Genomic DNA, 24,188 nt, shown 5'->3' with positions numbered 1-24,188 from the left:
GCATGTTAAAATTTGCTAATTAGCACAGCTGAGGCTGATCGGAATGAAAGCGTAGTCAAGTTAATAATTTGACCGGATGATGATGCTAAATGAAAAGTTACAGTTCATCAAAGTAATTAGATTAATCCTCTGGGCACCATGAATGTCTAACATCCCCCCCAAAAAAGGACCCTAACCCTAAGAAATAATCCAATTGACCATATTTTGATTTAATCAATCTGCTAGACATTTTGAGAGGCGAGTGTATGTAGGAATTTGTGGCCAGTTTCCGACAGGGCAGCTTCTCTGCAGCAGGCCGTCCTGTCATGCCTGTTTCCTGGCCACAGGGTTAGGGTTGATGCCCAGACATCTGCTCCTGTGGACAGACTCTGGCACGGGCACAGTTAATATCTGCTAGTGTAACATGGAAAGTTGTTAATACGTATGTTTGAAAGGGAATAAAATAGTGTGAGTGAACATCAGTAAATCAAGAAGCCTGAGACAAGCAGGACAGCTGCTAAAGAGCTTTTATTGGGCACTTTGTGCATCAAATCCTTTACAAAAATGGAGAACACAACATCCATTAAAAATATTTAATAACTTTTGTGCCATGACATGTAATGTTAGAATAACTTCATATAAAAAGGAAAAAAAAACATTATATTAGGAAGAATAGAAATTTGGATATATATTGTAGAAAAAAAACCAAAATGATGACCCACATCCATTCTCTTAATAAATATATACACAATAAGTACTGAGATAAAAAAAAGATGGATCATATAGATCCTTTTAGCATGTTTTCTGTGGATATATACATCAATATTTTCATAAAAAATCTGGTTTATCAGTTAATATGTATTATATACTGTAGCTATGGCAACAGAGGACATTTTTCTGAACCTAAATATCATATTGCACTTCCAGTACGGTCTGTGCGGACTGTGCTGGACATTCATTGACCTTTTTCATCAACATTCAGAAAATTACACTACGGGGGAAGGGTAGCTGCATTTTAGTATCACTATCATTATCTTTACTGCCTATATAATACTTACAAAGAAGCCATTATTTAAATTGATCAGAGGAACAAAAGCCATTCACAAACAACATGTAGCCTATATGCTAAACAATACAACAAACATCGATACAATGCTACCCTAATTGTATGATGGCGAAGAAAATTTTACACACTAAATACTGCCATGTTGTTTAGTATTAATACACTGAACCACAGGGGCCCCAGCAACAACAATTTGCTGCCTTCATTTTATGCGCTAAATACCCAACTTTACAGATTGTAATAATCAGTGCTATGGCTTAAGTAAAAGACAAGCCGTTTCTCCTCATAATGTTTAAATATTTGAGAAACACTGCTGCTTGCATAGCATGAGGTATAGCAGCGCCACAAACGCTCTGCACAACACATTTTTTTACAAAAAAAGGCACCAGGCACTCACTGAATACAAAATTGAAGTGTCATAAAAACCAAACTGGTCCTCACTTGTTGATTTCTATGCACAAAAAGGTTTTAAAATTAATCAAAAATGTATAACTTAATCTCTAATTGACATTGTGGTTTATTAAGAGCTATGGCTTCTTAAATACTTCTTGTGGGACTTTAAAAATCTGTTTGTTACATCACAGAGACGACATGATTTAAGATAGCGAGGCATGTAAACCACTACTCCTGGCGGCTCCGTTTCATTCATCCTCCATCCCTCTGTTCTGTTCTGGGTGAGGTCACATGGTCCTGTCCAATCAGATTTCAGTGAGGGTGAGTTTGTACATGCCGCCCAGCTCCTCCATGGAGATCTGGAAGGTGTCTTCGTTGGAGTAGTGTTTGATGATGTTGTCGTCCATGTGGACTAGAATCCTGTTATAGGACAGATGTGAATGTGAGTGTCTTGTTTACTTCATCTCACAGAACAAAGCAGCTTTAAAAAAGGACAAATCCTGACTTATTTGGAAATAAATTGACAATTTAATGAATGCACAAAGAAACCGAGAAATCAGTCAACTGTGTGTATGTATGTAAAAGAAATCCAACAAGTTTCACTGCTACAAGATTTATTATTTGCTGTGGCTTTACCTTCTATATGCAAATGTAATCATCACACAATTTAATTTGTGTTAATTTGTGTTCAATATCCAAATTATGGCAATGCCAGTCAAGCCTGTATGAATCTCTCCGCAGCTCATGATTGGCTGATGTGTATTACAGCAGCTAGTTTGATTGCTAGAGCTCAATCAACTTGCAAATTACCAACTAAAGACCTTTTAGAAATATGATTGAATGCTCACTTTTTTTGGTGGTGATTCTATTGCACACTGTGTTTGACCTTCGAGTATCGGAGAATGTGACATAGATCAGCCAATCATAAATATGAGAAAACCATTGGTTTGACTGACACCGTCATTATTTTCATTTTGAATAAATTAGGTTGCAGCTTCATTTGCATATTGAAGATAAAAATGTTTGAGCAAACCCTGGAGGAAAATCCTACAGAAGGAGAACAAACCATGATGTGAAAGTAATTGTATCAGTTCACTCATTTCAAAATATGTCAGGTTTTTTTTTTGGTCTTTCAAAAGTTTCAGGCATACAGTAATGTGTTAATGGCTGATACTCACCCTTTCTTGCACTTCTTATAAACCTTTCCGACCTTGTCCAAAGGCAACTCATACTTCTCTGAAATCTGATTGAGGGAAAAATACAAGTTAGTGTTAAATTCTTGAAAGGAACATTTAAAAAAAAAGAGTAATTCTTACTTGAACACACAACATACACAAAAAAGAGCCAGTTGTTCCATCTAAGAGGAACCTGGCTTTAGTTCATCAGCTCCTTATTCCATTCTCCATAACTACTGCACATGACCCTTGAACTCCTTCTGTCTTTTCACACTCAGCAACCCCTAAAGTAACCTTATACCTGCCTCTTTCTTTACTTCCATTTACCTTTTACCTTTTACATCTCACCTTCTTCTTCTCTTTTCTCTGCCCAGGACACCTCCACCTCCTCTTTTTATCAACTTTTCTCCTATCCATCCCTTCAAGTAGCCCCTTTTGTACTCTCTCTTAAACTGCCTGTTTTTATTCTCCCCCTCCAATATTTCATCCTCCTCTGGTACTCAGGACACTGGAGGACCAGGTCGGTGTCCTGTCACAGCTCATTTAGTGACTATAGGTCTCAAGCTGCAGTGTGCACGGTCGCTAACGATGATTAAACAGAAAGTGTGATACCAACAAACTGAGGACAACTTACAGCTTCCACCAGGCCGTTCAGCGTGGGATTCTTCAGCATGACAGCATCAAACACCTCCTCTGTCTCCTTGCGCACGTACAGCAAGACTGTGGGGGGGGAATGAGAAGAGGCAGGCAATGTCAAAGCAAAGCATGTATGTTCATGGATGGGACATAAAACACACATTCAACCACAGACAAAGGTCACTGGCAGACGTAGAAAGTTTATTTGCGTCTGCGGTTTTAGGATTTGTGGCTTGATGCACCCCTGTCTTGATTTTGAAGTGGTGAGGCTTGACATATGTTTGATCCATTACTAAATTTAAAAATATATATTACATTGCAAGCCATTTCAACTTAATGATCCAGACTGTAAAGAGGTGCTACAGGACCCAGACAAAGCACACCCAGAAACCATACGCATTGCTGGAAAGAGAGACACACACACACACAAACAAACAGACCTCTCATTCATTACACTGAGTCTCCTCAAAATAGATCACACTCTAAATAGATTTTCTCGTATTGTTTTCCGAACCTGCTGCAGGAACTTGCGATATTTGTGGCCTCTGAATAAGACAAATCTGTTTTTCATGTATGCCTCTATTTAAAGACTCAGTGACGTTTTTGCTAGTTTGAGTCGCTTCTGTGTATGGACATGAAACAAGTAAAGAAGCGGAAGAGTAACGTAGATGACTGTGTGGTCATGTTTGGCCTCATACTGCTATGTTGTGGTCAAGCCACAGATTTGTTTCGGTCATTATAGTCTGGAGCTGCCACGCATAACTTTGTTTGAGACAGACGTCATTTCAGGAAAGCTATGCAGCAGATGATTGACTGTTTTCTCCTTTACTCAGACATCATCATAACAACCTTTCTCTCCGCTTACTTGACAAACCATCAATTTTCTAACTGGAAAAAACTTGACAGCTGTTGTGGAGCAGTTATAGAAGTAACCGCTTAACCTTTCAGTTAATTTAGTTTGATTTCGAGTAAATTTGAGGTGAGAAATTGCTCGTACAGAGGTTCCGAGGTGTCTAGATTCATTGAGTTGCAGCGGCTTGGGGTCCCAACCTTTTTGCCTTTTTGGCTTGTGGCTCCTTAAAATAAAGTCATGTCCACTTGTGAACCCTCAGATTCAGATTCAGAATCAGAAGCAGGTTTATTGCTGAGCAGGTTTGCATATACATGCCTTGGTGTTGTGGTAGGTGATCATAAATAATACAAGTAAAATTTTCCACAAAAATGTAAAAAATATATTCTAAATGAAAAGAGCTGTTAGAGTTTTAAAAAAAATACATTGTACAAGATATTGACTGGAAATGTGCAAATGTTCACACAGTGTAAACAGAGTCTCATCATGGGTTTTGGCCTTAGTGTGGACATGTGTTGTGTACTCATCCCAAAGAGGGATTTTTAGGGGCCTGAAGAGGTGAAAGTATTCAGTATTTCACAAAATAAGCAAATATTAAAGAAAAATCAGAAAGAGTATACACTGTTTTGTATAATTTAACTATCCTCTTGATGAGAATCACTGATCTAAACACTCACAGTGGTTCGTTGATTGGTTTCGTATCTGATCAGATTCAACAGAGTTTCTTTTGATAGTCTCCAGAGTCAAATCCGGCAGTGAAAATCTGTCTTACTGGATCCAGTCTGACTTTTGTCACTGATTATACAAACTCAGGTGTATTCATGCAGAATCTATGTGAAACAAGCTTTTAATAATCAAGGAAGTACTAAGCTGCTTGAAACTTTCCTTCACACTTCTTTCAGTATGTATTACATACAGTAACAGCCAGTTGTCTGCCTATGAATAGGATCTAGAGTAAAGGGCACTGGCTTGTTTGCATGTGTGTGTGCATGTAGTGATCAGAAGTATTTTGTTGGGTCACTGGAGGCCTTGGCCACGTGTGTGTGTTTTGAAAGACCTGGAATAATCACATGGCCCAGAGAGTATGTGTGTGTGTGTGTGTGTGTGTGTGTGTGGGGGGGGGGGGGGTGGGGGGTGGGGGCCTTCAGGGGCCGACCACAGCAAACACATGCATGTGCACACTCTTTTACATGCTGATTTAGCCCCAGAGAAGAGCATCGCTGCAAGACCCCTGATCAGCATGTGAACAGTGGAAGCATTGCACTGCAGCAACACACGTGCACACAAACACGCACAACACACACACACACACAGTACCTTTCTTTGGTTCATCCACTCTCGGCATCTTGTTGGGGGGAGAACCGAACTCTTCATCGCTGAAGGGTAATCTCTTCATCCCCGAGCTGCAGTGGACACAGATACACAAATTACGACCAGCTAACAGGCTGTGAAACACAACACATATTTCCCAGAGACAACGTATGTAACCCTGTATGCCTTTTACTGGGAAGCTGCCAAAGGTTGCACGTGAAAAGAGGAAATGTGAAATCAGGGCTTCCATGAACTCACCTGTCCTCTCCATCTTCTGTTGTGAAAGGCTGGAAGAGAAACAGAAGGACAGAAATTAACTTAAAAGTAACAAACAACCAACCATATATCAGAAATTAACTTGAAATGCTAAAAATATCAGCTGTAGGTGTCCAAGTATCCTGTATATGTGATCGTAACTGACATAAAAATGCACTTAAATATGATTTTAATCTAAACTCTCCTCACTATACCTAGAATAAATCAGCTTATGGTGCCGTCAGTCATTTTGGTCTCTGGAATTCCACATGAGCTAAGATCTGCTACAACAATGTCTTCTTTTAAAAGCAGACTAAAAACATTTTTCACAAGCTTTTAGTTAGGTTTAAAGTATACGGTTAACAGCTAAAACTTTTATTTTAGAATCAGTATTATTATTATTATTCCCTTTTTAATAATATGTATGTTTTTTTATATGTAATATTTTGTCATGTATGATTTTGTCATGTATGATCTTTGCCTATTTTTCTTGCTATCTTGAAGCACATTGGGACTACGTGTGTCGTATGAAACGTGCTTGAACTCTTTTAGGGAAGTTCATGTTTGAAAATGTACTAATTTGCAACTGCTGCAGTTCTAACACTTTGTGTGGAGCAGCTACATCAGCTAAACAGTTCAAAGAAAATGTCAGCAGCCAAGTCCAAAAGGTTTCCTACATGTGCTCTATGTTGACCCACTTATTCTGTATTCATCACTGAGAACTGATCCCATTCAGCTCCTCCACTGTATAGCTATATATGGAGCAAGGCCTGTGCAGTTACAGCTGGAGAAACAGTGATCAAAGTGCAAGTCAGGACCTCGCTGGGGTCACAGGTTACTTTTTTAGAGTCAGAACATTATTAATTGGATAGGACATTATTTATCTCATCATGAATTCAGTTATTTTCCACAGTTGATCCTTTTTTAGGGGCTGTAAACCACAAAGCGAACAAATCTTCTTCAACGCATTAATTATTTAAAAAAATGCATGAAGTCAGTGGGAAAAAAAATGTATTTTTTATTCTTGGAAAGCTGCAGTTTTTCTGCACTTTTTGTCTTGCGACTGTATTGATTGCAGGCGTTACTGTTAATAGAATTCTATTCTGAGCGGGAACTCAGTAAACCCAGTTTATCAGAAACTGATAGCAGGGCCACGGAGGGTTTAGTCAGGTTCAATGTCACTGGTAACACCAAAAATAACCTCCTGTCCCTCCCTCTCTGCCCCACTGCTAGCTAAGTACACTTAGTGAGAGAAAGAATGAGAGAAGCCTTTTTTTTCCGGTGGTCGGACTGCTCAGAATGTGACCAGCAGGGGGGGCTCAAAGTTCACAAATAGTCAAATTTCTGAATGGGTGTAAATCATTCTCCCTGTGAAGTGATCTTCCACATAAATAAAACAACTCATCATACATGTCCGCTCATGGAAAACATAAAAAAAGCCTCATTATGAACCAATAATCTAATGTGTGTAGGCGACATGTACACACACACACCTCTGTAACTGTCATGTGACATGTTCATCTTAGCTGGAAGAAGCAGAGCTCAGAGTCCAGCCACATAGAAGATGGCTGCTGCAGGTTAACACTGATAAAACTTGACAAACTGCAAATCTTTCTATACTTACATATATACTACATATATGTATGAATATATATCTGTCCTTCTCTCCTCTTCCACTTTTAGCATCCACACATTATTAACAAAACCTCTTCCCTTTGCTCTGAGCATAAAGGTAGCAATGCAGGCAGTATCTTCTAAACACCCTGGTTTGTTTTGAGTCATTGGTCAATGATTCATCCTGTGAGTAAGCATCTGAAATCCCGCCATCAGTATCTACGACTCCTATCAGAACAACCAGAACTCTCTATTCTTGCCAACAAACAAGCAAGCAGGTCACTCCGACCCTGCTGGCTGCTGATGTGTGGGTGGAGGCTGGAAAAAAACAAACTGTTTATGGACCACCTAAGATGTGCCATAAGTGCTAAATCAACACAGCTAAAGACATGTTTATGATCAGAAATGCCATTAAAGACAAACAACACTGCTGAAATTCAAGCTTCATGTCTGTGAACTGACACTCACATGACGCTGGAAGGTAGAGAAGTGAACATCGGGTATGAAAAGGACAGGCTGGGTCTCCATGTCAGTCATCATCTTGAAGATGGTCACATCGTTGCGTTTCTGGAGGATGGGCACTTTGACATCCACAACTAGGAGCCAAAAAGAAGACACAACAGGGTGCAGTTTAATAAGTGTGCATTAAGTGATTTTTTTGGCCACTTGGGGGCAGCACAACGAGCTGTAAATTCAACACTGACACATTATAATCTCATAAAGCTGTTTTTGGTAAATGTGTCAGCAGACACAGAACAACATTAGCATTTATTTTAAGACGTACTTCTGGCTATCTGACAAAAGTAAGTGCAATAGTCACTTTTCTTTTAGCTGTCTCTCTCTCTCCAATAACCTCTCACTTTAGCTGCTAAATGCTCCACTATGTTCACCAGCTAGTCACTAACTTTGTTTTTTTTTTAGCTGAAAACAACTTCTGCTCCACCTGGAAACAAGGTTGATGTTCACAAGAGTGGTGAAAGTGAATCAAACAGTGAAGTTTTGGGCCATAAAACCAAAACAATGAGCTGAAAGTCACTAAAACCATCCATACAACTGAGACTGACTATAAAATCAGGTGATCATTCTCTCTAGGTTTTCTTTCTCATTAAACATTTAACCTTTGGTTCACATAGAAATATTGAATAGTGCAGCTTTAAGACAAAAAAGATCATCTTATGACTGTGTTTTAGGTGATTTGAGATGACATGCAGGCAGTCATGTCTGAACTTGTCAAATTGACTGTTGTTTCTTTGTCTGTCATGAAGTGTAACCGATGCCAAAACTGATGTTTTTTCAAAGGAATCATTACGTATCTATGTGTCATCACTATGACAATACACCTAATATTCTCCTGAATGGGTAGGTTTTGGTTAGGGAGGATCAAATAACGGTAGTTTCAGTCCCCTGTTTATTCATATCATATTATTAACTATTCCTGAATGACTCACAGGACAGGCCAGGGTTGTGCTCAGGCACCTTCCCTTTCCGGCGAGACTGTTTCCTCTCTTCGTCCCGGATCTTCCTCTCAGCCCCCTTGTCACAGAAGACTTTAATCTGGCAGTAGGCGCGATGGATGGGCTTGTTGCTGCGGTTGTTGTAGCTATAGGTGTCGATCTGCAGGTTGAGGGGAAGGCCCTTCACGCCCTTCTGAGAGGAGAAGTCTGTGCTCAGACAGTTGACCGAGATGAAGATCTGTAGTGGTTTAGAGGAGAGAGCAAGTGGGGAGAAAGACAGGAGCAATTAGACAGAGGAGACTGGAGTTAAAAGCAAAATGAAAGTGACAAAGTTAAACACTTACAAGCCTTGTTTGTCAAAAATAACCAACAGCAACTTTTAGTGATACTTAAATCATACAACAGCCGCTTTTATATCATAAAGTTTTCAAAGCAGCATCATTGTGGATCACTGACAGCTGCATTTCTGCAGCAAGCACTGCCATTGTTCAGTTATCAGGCTGCTTTCAGTGTTCTGTGCTGACCTCTATTGGTCGACTCAAGTGATCACATGCTTATTTTCCTACGGTAGGGATGCTCCTTTGTCCTCCTGGTGCTTGTATTGAAAACAGGTTGACATCATTGTGTCAACAAAGCACACTATCATAACAGAGCAATTGAAAACACCCTGCAGAGTGGATCCTAGAGCTACGCTGCATATAGACAATGAGATTAATTTTAAAAAATAAAAAAATACATGTACCTGAATTCATTTGTGCATTTAAGCAGTATACTTAAAAACTAGATTATTATTATTACCTTGTTCAAGAAATCAAGTTTAATTTTTCTTAGTGGACATTTTCACTTATAGCAGCTACATGGCAAAACATTTAAAAACAGAAAACAAACAATCAACTGAAACGAGATCATTCTCACTAAAAGACGTTAAAAAATATATACAGTTTTTGTATTTAACCCCAGAGCAGGTTAACGTTAGGGAGAGGCTGCCCCTTGCAAATACATATATACACTGCAGGGAAATCGCCCTGGGGGCAAGCCACAGTTACACACCTGCTCACACACTCACACACACACACACACACACACACACACACATCTCCATCTATCATGTAACACCTCACTGATGAGAGGCTCAAACAACCTGGCGTGGCGGTGCTTACAAAAACACACACTCAGTAATGTCATGAACACACACAAGGATGAACATCCTATGAACACAAGCCTCAAGTCATAAGACAGTTAGACCCACATCCGGGTGTGTGTGTGTATGACAGAGAGAGAGAGCGAGAGAGGAATGTTTGTGCAAGCAACTGTATTTATACTAAGTAGCCTAAAGAAAACTATTGCGAAAGAGATTAGCCGCAGCACCATGTTGTCTCTTTATCTGTTTGTGAGCCTGTCAGTCATCTTCCATCTCAGACTAACAGTGCCAGAGAGCAACATGAAGGTTAACAACAAACTCAAGAGGAAGCCAACTCAAGAGAAAAGAAGAAATTCATTCCTCCTCTTTGTCACCTCTCCTACCAGTCGAACAGGATTTCAACAGGCTGGACGGTAGAACCGTTCAATCTGGTCCCTGTGCCCCCCGCCGAGTTTCCTCATTCCTACACTCTTTGTTGTTCCTGTGTGGTTGTGCGGAAATACCTCAACATACAGCATCACAATAGGGGTGACAGGCAGGTTGGACCAGTCAAGAAAGCGCGTGCAAAGCGCAGGAAAACTCGAATGCACACACCTCCTTGTCGCTGCGTAACCTGACCAAACACACGTGGAGGGGGCAGCAGATTGACAGCATCATCACTCTTCTATTCAAGCCCCCGTTCTCCGCTCATATTGAGAGTTCAAGAGAAGGAAGTGTCTGGAAATCAGCGATCTTATGAACCAAACACTACACTTGTTCTTACATGCATACTGAAGAGGAAAAGGTTAGTGTGCAGATGTTTATTTTATCATCTTACTTTGGCCTCCTCGTTGGTGTCCCAGGTGAAGGAGATGGCGTTGTAGGAAATCTCCTCGATGTTGCCGATAGTGTTGAAGCTTTCCTTGTAATCGGCTGTAACAGCAGACAAAATTGAATCATAAACAAATCAACACCTGGTTATTGTTATTTACTAAGTGACTGTGTGTGACCTTCTGTGGTTTTAAAGTCTGCAGATTTAATCTCCTGCCTGACTAAGTGAACCTGTCAAAACCAAAACAACACACCTTTTTCTGTCAGCTACCACTAAGCTGCCCTTTCAAGCAACCACTCAACTGTGCAGACACACAAGGATTAATCGTGTTAAAAATACAACCCTAAATGCCTCAGCTGTCAGTCAATCAGTGTTTCAGGATGAATCATTGGATCATAACACTTTTTTTCCTACCAAATACTGCACATTTTTATTTAGTTGAATCAAAAAACTTTCAATATTCTTACCAATGTCAAGACATCTCTGCTTGGCGGTGTGCTGTCTGGAGTGCCAGTACTTCCAGTGTTTCAGCTGATCATCTCTGCACTTCTCCTCTCCAAACACCACCATCACGACACTCTAGCAATGGAATAACACAGAATGACAATTGTAAATACGAATAATTTCATATAAATCTGTTTTTTCATTGTCAATAATGCTCATATAGAAGTTCTTATGTCTTCATTTCTTACCCTGACTTTGGTGATTGGTTGCTGCATGCCTTTGTTGTCAATCTCCCTGAGGGTGATTGGGTAAAACTGGCCCTTGTTGAGGTACGTCATCGTCCCGTCACCTGTCTTCTGACGCAGAGACTTGGATGCCTCAAGAGTGTACTCAAAATTATTCCTAAAACATACAGAGAGCAGACTCAAGTAAAAATCAAGAAAAAACATGAGTTCTTTTATGTAAAACTGGATAACTCTGCAATTTTATAATCAGGAAATGTATGTATGACTCAAGAGAAACTAAAACAATACGGTAAAAGTGAATGTAACACGCTTCATTTAGCCACTGTGGCCTAATCGTGACCTAAAATCAGTGTGGTGTCACAGCGAGGGCCAGATAACGTGTGCAGACTCTGTCTTTTCACACGGTGTGGAGTCTGGTGTTTCTCCCCTGTGACTGCAATGAATAAGGCCATTCTGCAAGTGTTGTGTCAGAGCTGAATGGTGGTGTGGCGCTGGAAGCCGGGCGGTGGGCCGGCGGCAGCACGACTTACCCCGACACGGTGTCAAAATGAGTGTAGTCCTCAGGCGCCATGGAGGCCATACGTAACTGGAGATCCCCTGGGAAGGAAAACACCTGCACCACACAAAGAAGACAGAGAGAAAGACAGAGGGAGAAGTGAGATACAGGAAAAAAAAGGATATTAAACAGCTACGTGCTTTGATTTTAAATGATTTATTCTCATAAATAACCTGAGGAATAATCAGTATTTTATTATAGTGCCCCTCAGGGATTTACTTTCTCTCTTTCTTCCACCTCTTATCACAGTTTTATTGTGATTTTATTAACTCATTCTTTCCCGTCATCCTCATTTCTTTTAGTTCAAATGGATTTTCCCTCCCCTTCACCCACTCCTGTACAGGGGTTTTGTTGGGTTACTCTTTTCTGAGGTAATTCCCCTCCAGGTTAAAAGGAGAAAGAGGAGAGAGAAAGAGCTTTGGCTATTGTAGGAGAAAAGTACAGCACTTTATTGTGTTGGTGAGACAATGGCATAATAACACACTGGCCGCTATTTTGGCATGTTCAAATAAAACCAGGGAAGGCTGAGCCCACCGCTGGCTCCATGGGATCAGGTGAATATCCTATTGTCTGATGGGAGAGATCTGAGAGGGGGAGAGGAGAGGAAAGCGAAGGAGAGGAGGAGGAGGGTGGTGTGGGAGAGCATTAGCGGGATTTAGAAAGAGGGGGTATTGGATCGAAACACTCACCTCCTGGGAACCGTCCTTGAAACTCTCTGAGAAGGTGGAGTCGGGGGGCGTGCGGGAGTGGGTGCTGGGGCTGAACTGGACCGAGTTGTGGGTGAGCTGCCGGTCAAAGACGCTCACGTGGCTGTCGGTTTCAGTGCAGTTGTTTGGCACGGTCACTGAGAAGCCGTGGGTGGGCACCTCCGTCTTGATGGGTGTGTAGTTTGGCAAGGTCGCAATGGAAACTGTGACGGTTGTGTCTGAAATACAAAAAACACAGACAAAAATCAGATGATCAGGTTTTCTGTTTTTTTTTAAGCTCTTATCTGTTTATGTGATTAAATGTGAACAGACCTGGTGAGGCGAATTGGGCCCTCTTGTCCTGGGCCAGCTGAAGAATATTGAAGGGCCCCTTGAGGACCTGGATTCTGCTCTCCATACCGGCTTCCTGGAGAGGAGCAAGAGAGTGTCCTGCCTGAAGCTGATGTCTGCAACAAAAAAGAGAAGGGAAAAATATGATATATGGCATACAACTTTATCCAAAAAAACTCTTTCGTACCTTCTGCCATCTCTCTGCGACACTGTGAAGAAAAAGGTGACATAAGCACATAAACACCTTCAGGATCCAAACCCTAAATATCTCAGGATTTTATATTTTAACTAATTTTTAACCTACTTTAAATTGTTTGAAACTCTGTTCTCTGTTTTTTTTCTATTTTGTATAAATATGATGTGTTCATGTGCTTTGTGTTTCACTGTTGCACAAGCAAATGCCCTTTGAGGACAATTAAAGTAATTTATTTATTGATTGATTAGCCTTAGATAACCGATATGTACTTACCAATCTTGGATTCAGGTACTACGGATCATTTTAACATATTTAAACAGCTTTCATGCTAAATTCTTTCATCCTCTTCTAAGATCTGATAGCTTTGTTAATTAATGACTCTTGTAAAAGGCTTTTTGTCTTGCTGAAAAGGTTTGGAGAAGCAAAGTGCTCACACAAGAACAAACGTGAGTGCAGTTAGATGAGCAGACTCTACTATGTCCAGCTCCCTCGTATATGCAATGAGCACACAAAACTGAGAGAATGTGAAGAGCTTGAATCTCTCCATTCCCTTCATGCGCTGGTTCCCTTCTGCTGTGCTTTCATTTTTAAAGGGGGTATTAGGTGAGGGCTGCCGCTCACCTTTTGTTGGGATCCACATCAGAGATCAGTGCATCTGGCTTGCTCTGCGTTATTGTTCTCTTCTCCCTGGGCACCTGTATAGGAGGGTAAACACAGCCGCTCAGTGTCTGACCACATCACATCCAACAAGCCGGGGTCATCCTGCTGTCTATATGGGTAGCTAGATCAGTTACATGGCATGCGCTCTGCCTCGCAGATGTTGTGTATTGGTGGGATTTCATTATTATGGAAGATCATATAGGTAAAGCCTGTAAGGATTTGGTGACTCAAAAGCAGGTAGCTCCAGGTCTGAAAAGTGAAGCCAATGCAGGAGTGACTTAAACCTGCATTCTCTCTGATGGCCATCAGGGGGCGACTCCACTGGCTCCAAGAAGAAGTCCATTTGTATAGAAGTCTATGAGAAAATGACCATACTTCTCACTTGATTTACTACCTCAGTAAACACTTTCATAATGAGTTTATGGTCTCAATCGCTAGTTTCAAGTCTTCAATACAGTTTGATGCTCATTTTATAAATTAAGGTCCCATTTAGAGCAAAATAGATGATACAGCAGGGTATGCTTTAGGGCATTGCTATGTTGTTATTGACAAGTCGCTACCATGATGACAACATTGGTTAGGTAACATCACCATGGCGTAACCCTAGATTCACAGAGTATAGGCTTAGCCATAGCCGTCCCTATTTTAGTGTGTTTTCAGTTCATGTAAGTTAATTGCAACATTTTGTTTGCCTAGAAAAGTTTTGTTCAGACCCTCTAAGGGGTCTGATGTTCAGTTTTTCCAGTGAGTACATTTTGTTTAATGGTTTTAAGCTTATTTTTCACTAGTGAAAATTAGCATTAGTATTAGCATTATCACACGTAACCATAGACTGTAAATGCACCGTGCTAACAAAGCTAGCAGCTAGCAGCTAGCGAAAGGGTTAGCCCCACCCTCTCGTCCAAATATGGTCACTTCTGGCTACAAAAATCCAAGATGGCAACGGTCAAAATGCCAGATTCAAGGCTTCAAAATGGGTGTCCACTAAACAATGGGTGACGTCACGATGGCTACGTCCATTTTTATTTTTTTTTTTACAGTCTATGGTAACTAATCTCCTCACATAATATTTTGTTTGGAGAATCATTTTCCTGATACCTTGTAGTAGTCGTAAAGCAGGCCGAGAGCTGCAGCACTGTCCTCGTCTCCATTGATGCTCATCATGGCCTTGGTGGCTGCTGTCAGCGGGTTCTCCAGAAATGATTTCCAGGCTTCATCCTCTGTGGTGAAGGAGCGACGCTGGCCGCCATAGCCGGAAACCAGGACCGCACGCTTGCTGCAAGAGAAGAACATCTTATAAGTTACTGTGTACAAACCAATTACTAAGCTGTTAAAGCAGCTCTTAAAAGGACCCTTTGTACAATTTAGTGGCATCTAGCGATGAAGTTGCAGATTGCAAACAACTGAATACTCCTGCAAGCGCATAGGAGAACCTACGGTGGCTGTGAAACTCACAAAAAATGTGAAAGGCCCTCTCTAAAGCAAGTGTTGGGTTTGTCTGTTCTGGGCTACTGTAGAAATATGGCGGTGCAACATGGCGGACTCCATGGAAGATAACCCATTCCTTATATAAAAAGTGCTCATTCTAAGGTAACGAAAACACAATGATTCTTATTTTCAGGTGATTAATTAAAACATACTCATGAATATTTTATTCCATTTCTGCCAAGTCCGTTCCACTAGATGCTAATAAATTCTACACACTGCAACTTTAAGGCTGATACCTGCGTATGTGGTTTCATTTTAAGCTTTTTATCAAAATTATATTCTTTTAAAAAAGTATGTTTAATGTCAGCATTTGAAGACAGTACTGCATGGACACTACAAGAGATAATATAGAGCCTAGGATGATATATCCCTTCATGAGCTTCTCCTCAAGCTTTCAACAGACTAACACTCCTCACTCACTTCATACAAGTCCACAAAGCCAAGACCTACAATCACAGCCTCGTTCAAAACAGACAAACAGGTTACAAGAGAGAGATTAACGACATAGATATTCTTTATCTTTCTTATCGGACCAGTTGTTCAAGCTTTTCAATGATTGTGCAACAAATCTCAGCCATCGAACGGCCAGGGTTTCTTGAAAGAAAGATGCTCTACAGGCTTGTCCAGTGTGACGACTCGTTTGCAGATTACCTATTGGCTGAGAAGTTGACCGCAAATGACGCATGTGACTCTGCTACATTCCTGTGTTTTAACAGCTCTGTGCTAATGTTTTTGTAAGACATCCTGCTTACGAAAAAATAATCGTGAGCAATGATTGTCACTGCCTAGGTGACGCCTTCTCATCCTCCTGCACATCGAGAGGCCTTGAGTGTCACTGCTTTGTAAACTGAACTCTGACTTGGACCAGTAAGAAAACAACTGGCATAGCATTTGTGTTTTTTGCGTCTATCAGGTGCTTGTTAAGTTATATGTTAATTCAACTTACAGAACTTGCCTTAAATTTAAGTGAAAATGTAGATAAGGCACCTTGTTTCAACATGTAAGAACAACGTGAACATTTCAACACTGAAATTTACAGTAAATGTTTGCACAGCTTATATTTACTCAGATGTGTTAGGCCTGATGACTAGATCAAAGTCAGTCGAGTTCTTGCTATTAAAGTTTCATCTAGATCATTAGCCCTCCTTGTCAAACTTCAAACCCCTATAACACATCTTCAACCATCCTGGCACCAAAATCCATCTGCTGATTCTCTGCCACAACAAAGTAATTATGACAAAGTGTAAACAGACTGGCTCAGTTTCCAAGTGGAGTATCTACAACAAATACAGCCTTTTTCCTCTCAATGGTCAAAGCAAAGTGATAATTAGTAATCCTATATCTAATTGTGCCATTCATAAAGCGCAACCTGATAAGATTCAGTATTTACTGGCAATAAAACTCTCAATGAAATGCAATCCATTAGTAAAACAAAGAGTGTTTGTTTGGCTGTCAAAGAAATTAACGTTCAGATTTAGAAAATTAAGTCAGTAATGCAGCATGAGTTCACAGACGTACGTCACTTTTAATGTACATGAGCACACACATATCACAAATATACAGTATTTTTCTTTTGTATAAACATTGAGAGATGTGTGTGTTTAGTTGTCTAATTTTTAAGCCCCAAATTTGACAAAACATTTGAGTTAAATCCACTAAAACCTCATACAGCCCTGTGCTTGCTTACATTGTCTGTCTGGCCAACGCCTAGCAGGTGTACAGTTTCACCTCTGTCAAAAGTCTCCTTCTCATTGCCCTCAAAAACCATACAGAACATATAAGCTAAACATCTCTCACAGCATGAAAAAAATATATTTTTATTTACATCCTGCTCAGTGAATCGGATGATCAAACCTCTTAAATGGAAATAAAAACGAGTTGCAGATAGTTTTTTTTTTTTTTTTAGCTGACAGCTCTCTGCTGATGTTTATTCCTGAACAAACATCATTAAGACTATACACATAACTGTTAGAGCTTAAAGCAAAATCAAACACTAAACCGCCCATCTGTATCATGGGACAGTTTTTTTTATTCTAACAGGCGCCTCTGCTCGCACGACAGGTGGAGATACACCTGTACAGGCTTGAACATGACAGGTGAAATAAGCGGAGTTACACCATGGGAAACTACGAGACTGTGTAATCACTTTCCCTCTTGGCAGGCAGTCTTACAGTAAACTTACCCTCAACAACAAAAAGGAGCTATGTCAATCCTAAATATTCAATAAAATTCTGTACAAATAGGCTATGAGAACTTTTTTTTTAAAAAAAATATCAGGCAGCAGCTGCAGGTCAGAGGTGGACCACAGCGGGCTTTTAAAATCCACCTGTGCCATCAGCTCAGAAAAAGCAAAAACAGTGTAAAAAGAAAATCCAAAGAAGTATTTAGAGTCAGTATTAGAAGCTTATAGTGTCAACCTGTTTCTTGAGCAGGGTAAAAGTGGAGAGTCAGGACAACTTACCTGTCATGCTCCTGTGACATCTCGGTCGGTCGAACTGGACTTTCTAGTTGGTACTGAAAATCCGATCCGTCTTCTTTACCGTGGAAGACTCCTCCGCTAACACTGTATGAGGGCTGCGGCAACAAACAAGGTCCCCTACTGAGAGAACGGGTTTTGTCGGCTTTTCTCGCTTTTTTGGGGCAATGCTGAGAAATTGAGGCCGGTTTTACCTGTGACAGGGCCGCGGATTGGATTACAGGTGGACGTGGGGGCGGGGCCAAGCTGTCAATAACCCGCTCTGAGGTTGTGATTGGCTCACACAGCTGGCCTACCTGAGATGTGGAGGGACTCAGGGTGAAGCAGTGGAAGAACAGGGTTTAACAGCTGTGATTTTATCATGTTTGGATCATTAGTTGTGGAGAAAATCATATATGCAAAGTGATAGTTAATTGAGCGAAGACAAAAACAAGATTATAAAAAAGATAAAAACAGAAGAGTGAAGTTCAAAAACTTTAAAACATGCAATCAGCTGATCAAAACCATGAAAAAGTTTATAATGGTATTAAAATAAAACAGAAAAATAGTTCATTTATTCCCAATTGTTCTTGGAAACTATGCAGCACTAAAGTTAAAAAAAAAAAAAAAGAAAGAAACAGAAACTGATTTTGTGAATATATGGTTGGTGCAGGTACAAACACTGAGTTGGCTGTTCAAATATGAAACATTTAAACCATAGTTAGTTGGTGAAGTTGAGAGATAAACTTTAGGCTTGAAGCAGTTTCTGTCTTTATTTCTTCTGCACCTCAGTGTGCAGTTCATCTGAAAATTGAAATGTGGTTTTTATACCTGCAAATTTGGAAAAAAATCACTCCATAAAATAAAATAAACTTTTTAAAAGTGTGTAAATTGAGTCTATGTGAGTTTTTTTTTCTCCTCCACTCCACCCTTGAATCCTGAAATCTTGTTTCAGACGACCACTCATGCAAATCCTGACTTCTCAGTTGCAAAATATTAACGTTTCTTCTACATGGCCAAGGGCCACTTTTCCATTATGATTAACTGCCTTTCTCATCTCTTTATGAAGAAATCGACCCACCTGTGTCCCTGTTACTAAATGATGACACAGAGTTGTTTACATTTACATTCTGCTGGAGGACAGATTACCATCAGCCTGCACAGCTGCAGGTAAGAAGCAGGCAAATTATTCCCTAAACCTCCAGAATCATCAAAAGCGTGCAAATGAAATGATGAATTAGCATGCAACCAAATCAGGGGTGGAGGGCATTCTAACTGTTAACAGAAATTAAAACAATTACAGTCGCTTGCCAACTTTAAATTAGTTTTTAAATGCCACTGCAATTCGCTATAAGCCGATTGAGACATGAAAAGATAAAATAAAGATAAATTTACAATTAAAACCTTAAAACCTCACAGCATGAGATAAAAAGAAACACCCTGAGTGAAAACAAACAGCTTTGTTAGAGACTGAGGGGGCTTAAAAGATGCTATCAGCAATATTCAAAGTTTCTCCCCGCACACACACACACACACACACACACACACACACACACACACACACACAGTGGGACAGAAACTAACAGTAACTCCCCCTCCCCCCCTTCTCTCTCTCTCACTCTCTCTCACACACACACAACCTCCTGCTCCTGGATCCTGGTTTACTGTTTATTTATCCCAGTGGAAGGACACCTGCTTCTCCTGGAGCTTGTTTGTGTTTGCACTGAGGACATGGGATATAACAGTGAGGGAGGGATACAAGGATGTATGTGTGTGTGTGTGTGTGTGTGTGTGTGTGTGTGTGTGTGTGTGTGTAAGGCTGGGAATATGTACCTGTGCTGCTGATGGTGGATCTGACTAGATGCTGACTCGACAGAGTGCAGAGAGGCCAAAACAGACAAAAGACAAACAGAGTCTGGATCAAACCTGAGAAAAGACCAAACAAGTGATTCTCGGGAGTCTTCACAAGTTCTCAAAGAGATGAAGCCTCAAAGACAAAGACCATATTAGAAAAAAGTAGTCATGTAGATGCATATGACATTCTTGATAAGTTTCAGTCCAGTTTCCTTCACACTCCACTGAAAGAGCACTTTTCAGAGTCTCAGATGACATATTGATGCAGGGTGATGCAGGAGAAAGGTCTGGCTCTCTGTAGACAACAGTATCTTGATTGACAGACTTGGGCAGTGGGTGTGTATCTTTCTCCTCCTACCCCTCTGACAGGAGTTTTTCAGTTTCTGTTGGTAACTGTTCTCATCTGCAACTCTGCCTTGTGGTGTACCCCAAGGTACCGTTCTAGGTCCTATCTTGTTTGCCTTGTACATGCAATAATGCTAGTTTAATAAGTTTTGAAAGTACATCTTATCACTGCAAACTATGATGAGCCTCTGGATCCAGATGTGTTTCCTCCCATTGTGTATTCCAAAAAAAAATAATTATAAAATGTTCTTACAATACTTTAAGTGCCATATTTGATGAATTCATTCAAAATTGACACAGAAGTGATACAAAAGTTAATTGATTTAAGCTGTTCACTGGCTTGTTAATATTGTTGTTGTATGACTATTTATCAAAAAAGAAAAAAGAAAAAACAAAACTTCTATGCCCAAGCTGTAGAAGTGCTCCAACTCTCAGTCACCTCACATGTTTCTCTGAATAATTAATTGTACTTTTAGTCTCTGGGGCACTTAAAACAGCTCCTCACATTTTGAAACCCTACACAGATGATGTTCAATTACACATCTTGTTTAACCCTCAAAACTTGAGAAAATTGTTAACTTTACACGACTGTCTAAATAACATTAAAAAATGGCTTGTACTGATAACACAGACGTCCAGTAGAGGTGCAGGAAAACCTTGGTTGCTTCTCCTCATCTGTACATCCACACTCAGAAATTCAGGTGTCACTTTTGTCCAGGCACTATCTCTTGATCAGATGTAAAATATTTAATTCATTCCTGTTTTTTCCAGCTGAAGAATATTGCTAAATTTAGGCCCACTGTGTCTAACAGTGCTTGTATTTCATCCCATCTATATTGTAATTCGCTCTTCACTCTTCTAAGCAAGACATCGCTGGATTATTAAGAAGTGGTCCAGAATGCTGCTGCAAAGCATTTGACAAGGTCCCCCTCAAATTCAAAATCAGATTCATGACTTGTTTTTACTTTCAGAGCTCAGCAGGATCATGCACCCGCCTGTGTTAGAGATCTTCTGCAGCATTATATAACCAGTGGATTTCTAATGTCCTCTGATCAGGGTTTATTCCTTGTTCCTTATTTAGGGACTCAAAACTAAAGGAAACTGTGCTTTTGAAGTCATGGTTCTTACACTTCAGAGCTCTCTGTCTTGAGCAGATCTTTCTTTAAAGCACCCCAAGACCCACTTTTTAAACTTTCATTTGCTTAGTTTGATTTATCTTTTTTCATTTAAATTATATATATATATATATATATATATATATATATATATGTCTTTGTCTGTCATTTTTTTCTTTTTGGGCACTTTGCCATATCTGCTCTAGAAATTTCCTCACTTTACTTACTTACAAAAACAGAGTTAAACCAAAAAAGAAAAAGAAGACCCAGTTTAATCATCCCTGTCTTAAGGAGAGAGGTGCTTTTTAATATCTGCTTTTATTTCAAAGCAAAGAACTCATTTGCCAAGCTTTTTTTTGCTTTTGCTCTCCAACAGAAGGTATCCCACACCCAGGCCGAGCTTTCTGTGGTTAATGGTGTTAAATAGCCTGCAGCAAAGAGATGATCTCATGACTGTTTGGAATAGACAGAGAGACACAAACATACAAGGGAAAACGAAAAGACAAGTGGACAAGGAACAGTCAAACATGTGTCGGTGCAGTTTTTTAAGTGCAACCCAACAGTTTCCAACGACTCAAACTCCTCCAGGACACTTTATGTCATCTCTTTCTATTTGCCTAGTGGGACATAGCCCCCCCCCCCCTCCCGTCCTTTCTCACATCCCTCTTTTCCACCCCTCCCCATCTTAACACCCCTCCCTCCTTTCCCCTATCACCTCCCTCGTCCTAGAAGACAGTTGGTCTATACCGCTGTCCCGCCTCACTCCAGGCACCTATCTAGGATGGAAATAAGATGCAAATCCGCCCTGACTTTTCTAGCATGTAAGCACTTGTCTGAGCCGAGAGCGCTTGTAACTGTATTGATAGTCTGTTTGAGTCACACTGGACCATCAGTTCGGGTGCAGGCTTGAAGTTGGAGAGGTGAAGCTGTTGTTGGGTAAACAGGAGACGAGCCTATATGAACAATGAAACAGTGTAGTGATGTGTTTGAAGATGATTATCATGTTGTTGGTCTTTCTAAATGTTAACAGACACCGCATATGTGCACACAGAGTATTTGAGGTTTGAATGTGATGTTAGTTGTGCAGGACCATTAAATAAATCTACTCAACTTTATCTTGATGACAGATGTGTTTTAATCACTTTATTGACATTGTGGGATTGTCATCCCTCCCTTGTTACTGATTATTTGTGGTTTCTTTTGCTATTAGAGCCTCACTGGTTGGGACTTTCTCACTCTCATTTTTAGATGGATTCTTGATCTAAGAGCTTTAAATGGGGAATATTTCAGCTTTGCAGGGTTGGGTCTCAAACAGCTCGATGGTCGTGATGTTTTGCAGTGTTTTGCTGAGGCTGGGGTTAGATGGTATCACACTGTTCCCACTGATGACAGTAAAAACAGTCGCAGACACTGAGGGCACGGCAGACCCGCATTCTGCTCCGCTACTAACACCGTCGCTGATGCATGCACACCCACACACACACACATACACTGAGAGGGAAACAGGTCAGGGGTTTTTCAGGTGTTATGGGATTCTGGGATTCTTGATGGAGTGTTTGTGTGTTTTGCTTCACAACACTGCTGATGTTTTAGCCCTGAGCTGTGAATATTACTGCCCATTAAGAGAAACTGAAGTGACCGTTATTAGTCACAATATTTGTAGATGGTGCACGGGCTGAATTAAATTTACTGTGAAAAATTTTCATTATGTGCCTCATGAAACAGACCAATAAGTTGGGTCAATATTCCTTGTGTTGTAAAAAGACTTTCTTCTGAACTAGATCATGTTTCCATCTTCAGTTTATCTTATTTTGATCAAACTTCAAAGTAAATATCAAGCCATGCAAAAAAAGTTAATCTGTCTGTTTACTTCATCACCCCTGCAGAGATATTTAGTCTATACAACTAGCAGCAGTATGAAAGATATAAAAACATCTCTGGAAAAATGAGATATAGCAGATTATAGTGTTGGTCAATACAGCTTAAAACAAAGTGCAAAATACACTGTAGGTGTGTAGAGATTAAGGAGATTACAAATTGCAGTTTTGGATCAATATGTTGAAATGATGCAGGAGAATACACTATTTCTTATCATCAATATTCTGGGTTCAAACCCACTGGCTGGCTGGAGCCTTTCTGCGTGGAGTTTGCATGTTCTCCCCATGCCTGCATGGCTTCCCCCCACTCCAAAAACATGCAGGTTAGGTTATTTGGTGACTCTAAATTGGTGATATGTGCAAATGGTTATCTGCCTCTATATTACATGTTAGCCCTGTGATTAACTGGTGCCCACCCCCACCACTCACCCAATGTCAGCTGAGATTGGCTCCAGCCCCCCTCCCACGACCCTATAGAGGATAAACGGTAAAGAAAATTGATGGATGGATTATCATCAGTTTTTTCAACAAACATACTGTACATACATCCTCCATCACATATCAGCATGAACAGCATAATAGGAGGAATTTTACACACTACTTCCCTCTCTCATTATCGCCCTACTTTTATCTTCTGTTACATTTACTGTACAGATTTGTTAGAAAATGTAAGGGAAAAAAATGTCAACAATGTCTACACTGACATCTACAGAAATACAACAACATGAAACAAATATACAATAGATTTTAAAAAAAATTTTAAAGCTGACTTTTTACCACTTAGAAAGTATACCAATACATTTATTCAATCATGACTCACTCATGACAAGATTCCTAACACTATATCTTATGGTAAATAATGCTTATTTTTCAAGTCCTATACAAAAGTCTTCTTCTATTTCAGGGCAATATTTAACTTTGCTTTTAATTTGCACATAAAGCTACTCCATTTTTGCTCTCAGATTAATATCTGGGGGGTATGAGTGAAATAAAAACACATCAGGTTTTAACAAAATGTGAAGTTAGTTCCAATTTTGATGGTTCACACATTTTGAAAACAGAGGGAGGTGTCTTGTATCGGCACAAATGATCTTTGTGGCAGTATTGAGAAGATTTGAAATTGTTGTGGATTCTTGTAAAGAAGACCTGTGGGAAGTTGTTGCAGTGATTTGATGTTGATGCACAGTACAGTAGCTGCTCTGTGATCTATACACAAACAGGGATATTGAAAGAC

At 40.1% G+C, this 24,188-nt stretch overlaps 1 protein-coding gene across 1 annotated transcript; it reads right to left on the bottom strand.

The window, feature by feature from the left end:
- Positions 1 to 489: 489 nt before the first annotated feature.
- Positions 490 to 17,974, bottom strand: grhl1 (grainyhead-like transcription factor 1). Its single transcript, XM_067614621.1, has 16 exons — positions 17,770 to 17,974; positions 14,919 to 15,096; positions 13,782 to 13,855; positions 12,947 to 13,080; positions 12,617 to 12,852; positions 11,902 to 11,984; positions 11,375 to 11,528; positions 11,150 to 11,261; positions 10,689 to 10,783; positions 8,725 to 8,968; positions 7,745 to 7,872; positions 5,666 to 5,694; positions 5,414 to 5,499; positions 3,245 to 3,330; positions 2,614 to 2,678; positions 490 to 1,855 (listed from the first exon to the last, which is right to left on the bottom strand). Exons 1-16 carry the CDS (start codon positions 17,787 to 17,789, stop codon positions 1,741 to 1,743), a joined length of 1,839 nt encoding a protein of 612 aa, XP_067470722.1. The 5' UTR covers positions 17,790 to 17,974; the 3' UTR covers positions 490 to 1,740.
- Between the last annotated feature and the right edge of the window lie 6,214 nt (positions 17,975 to 24,188).

This window comes from Thunnus thynnus, chromosome 16 (genome assembly GCF_963924715.1).
Source record: "Thunnus thynnus chromosome 16, fThuThy2.1, whole genome shotgun sequence".
Lineage (NCBI taxonomy): Eukaryota > Metazoa > Chordata > Actinopteri > Scombriformes > Scombridae > Thunnus > Thunnus thynnus.
Note: the sequence above shows the minus strand (reverse complement) of the source record. Positions and strands in the feature narration are given on the sequence as shown.

Coding starts and splice junctions, on each gene's coding strand:
- grhl1 (XM_067614621.1), bottom strand. CDS start 17,789: ATGTCACAGGAGCATGACAG. Junction 13,856..14,918: donor TGCTTTACGACTACTACAAG/GTATCAGGAAAA, acceptor CCTCCTATACAG/GTGCCCAGGGAGAAGAGAAC. Junction 13,081..13,781: donor GATGTGGATCCCAACAAAAG/GTGAGCGGCAGC, acceptor TTTTTGTTGCAG/ACATCAGCTTCAGGCAGGAC.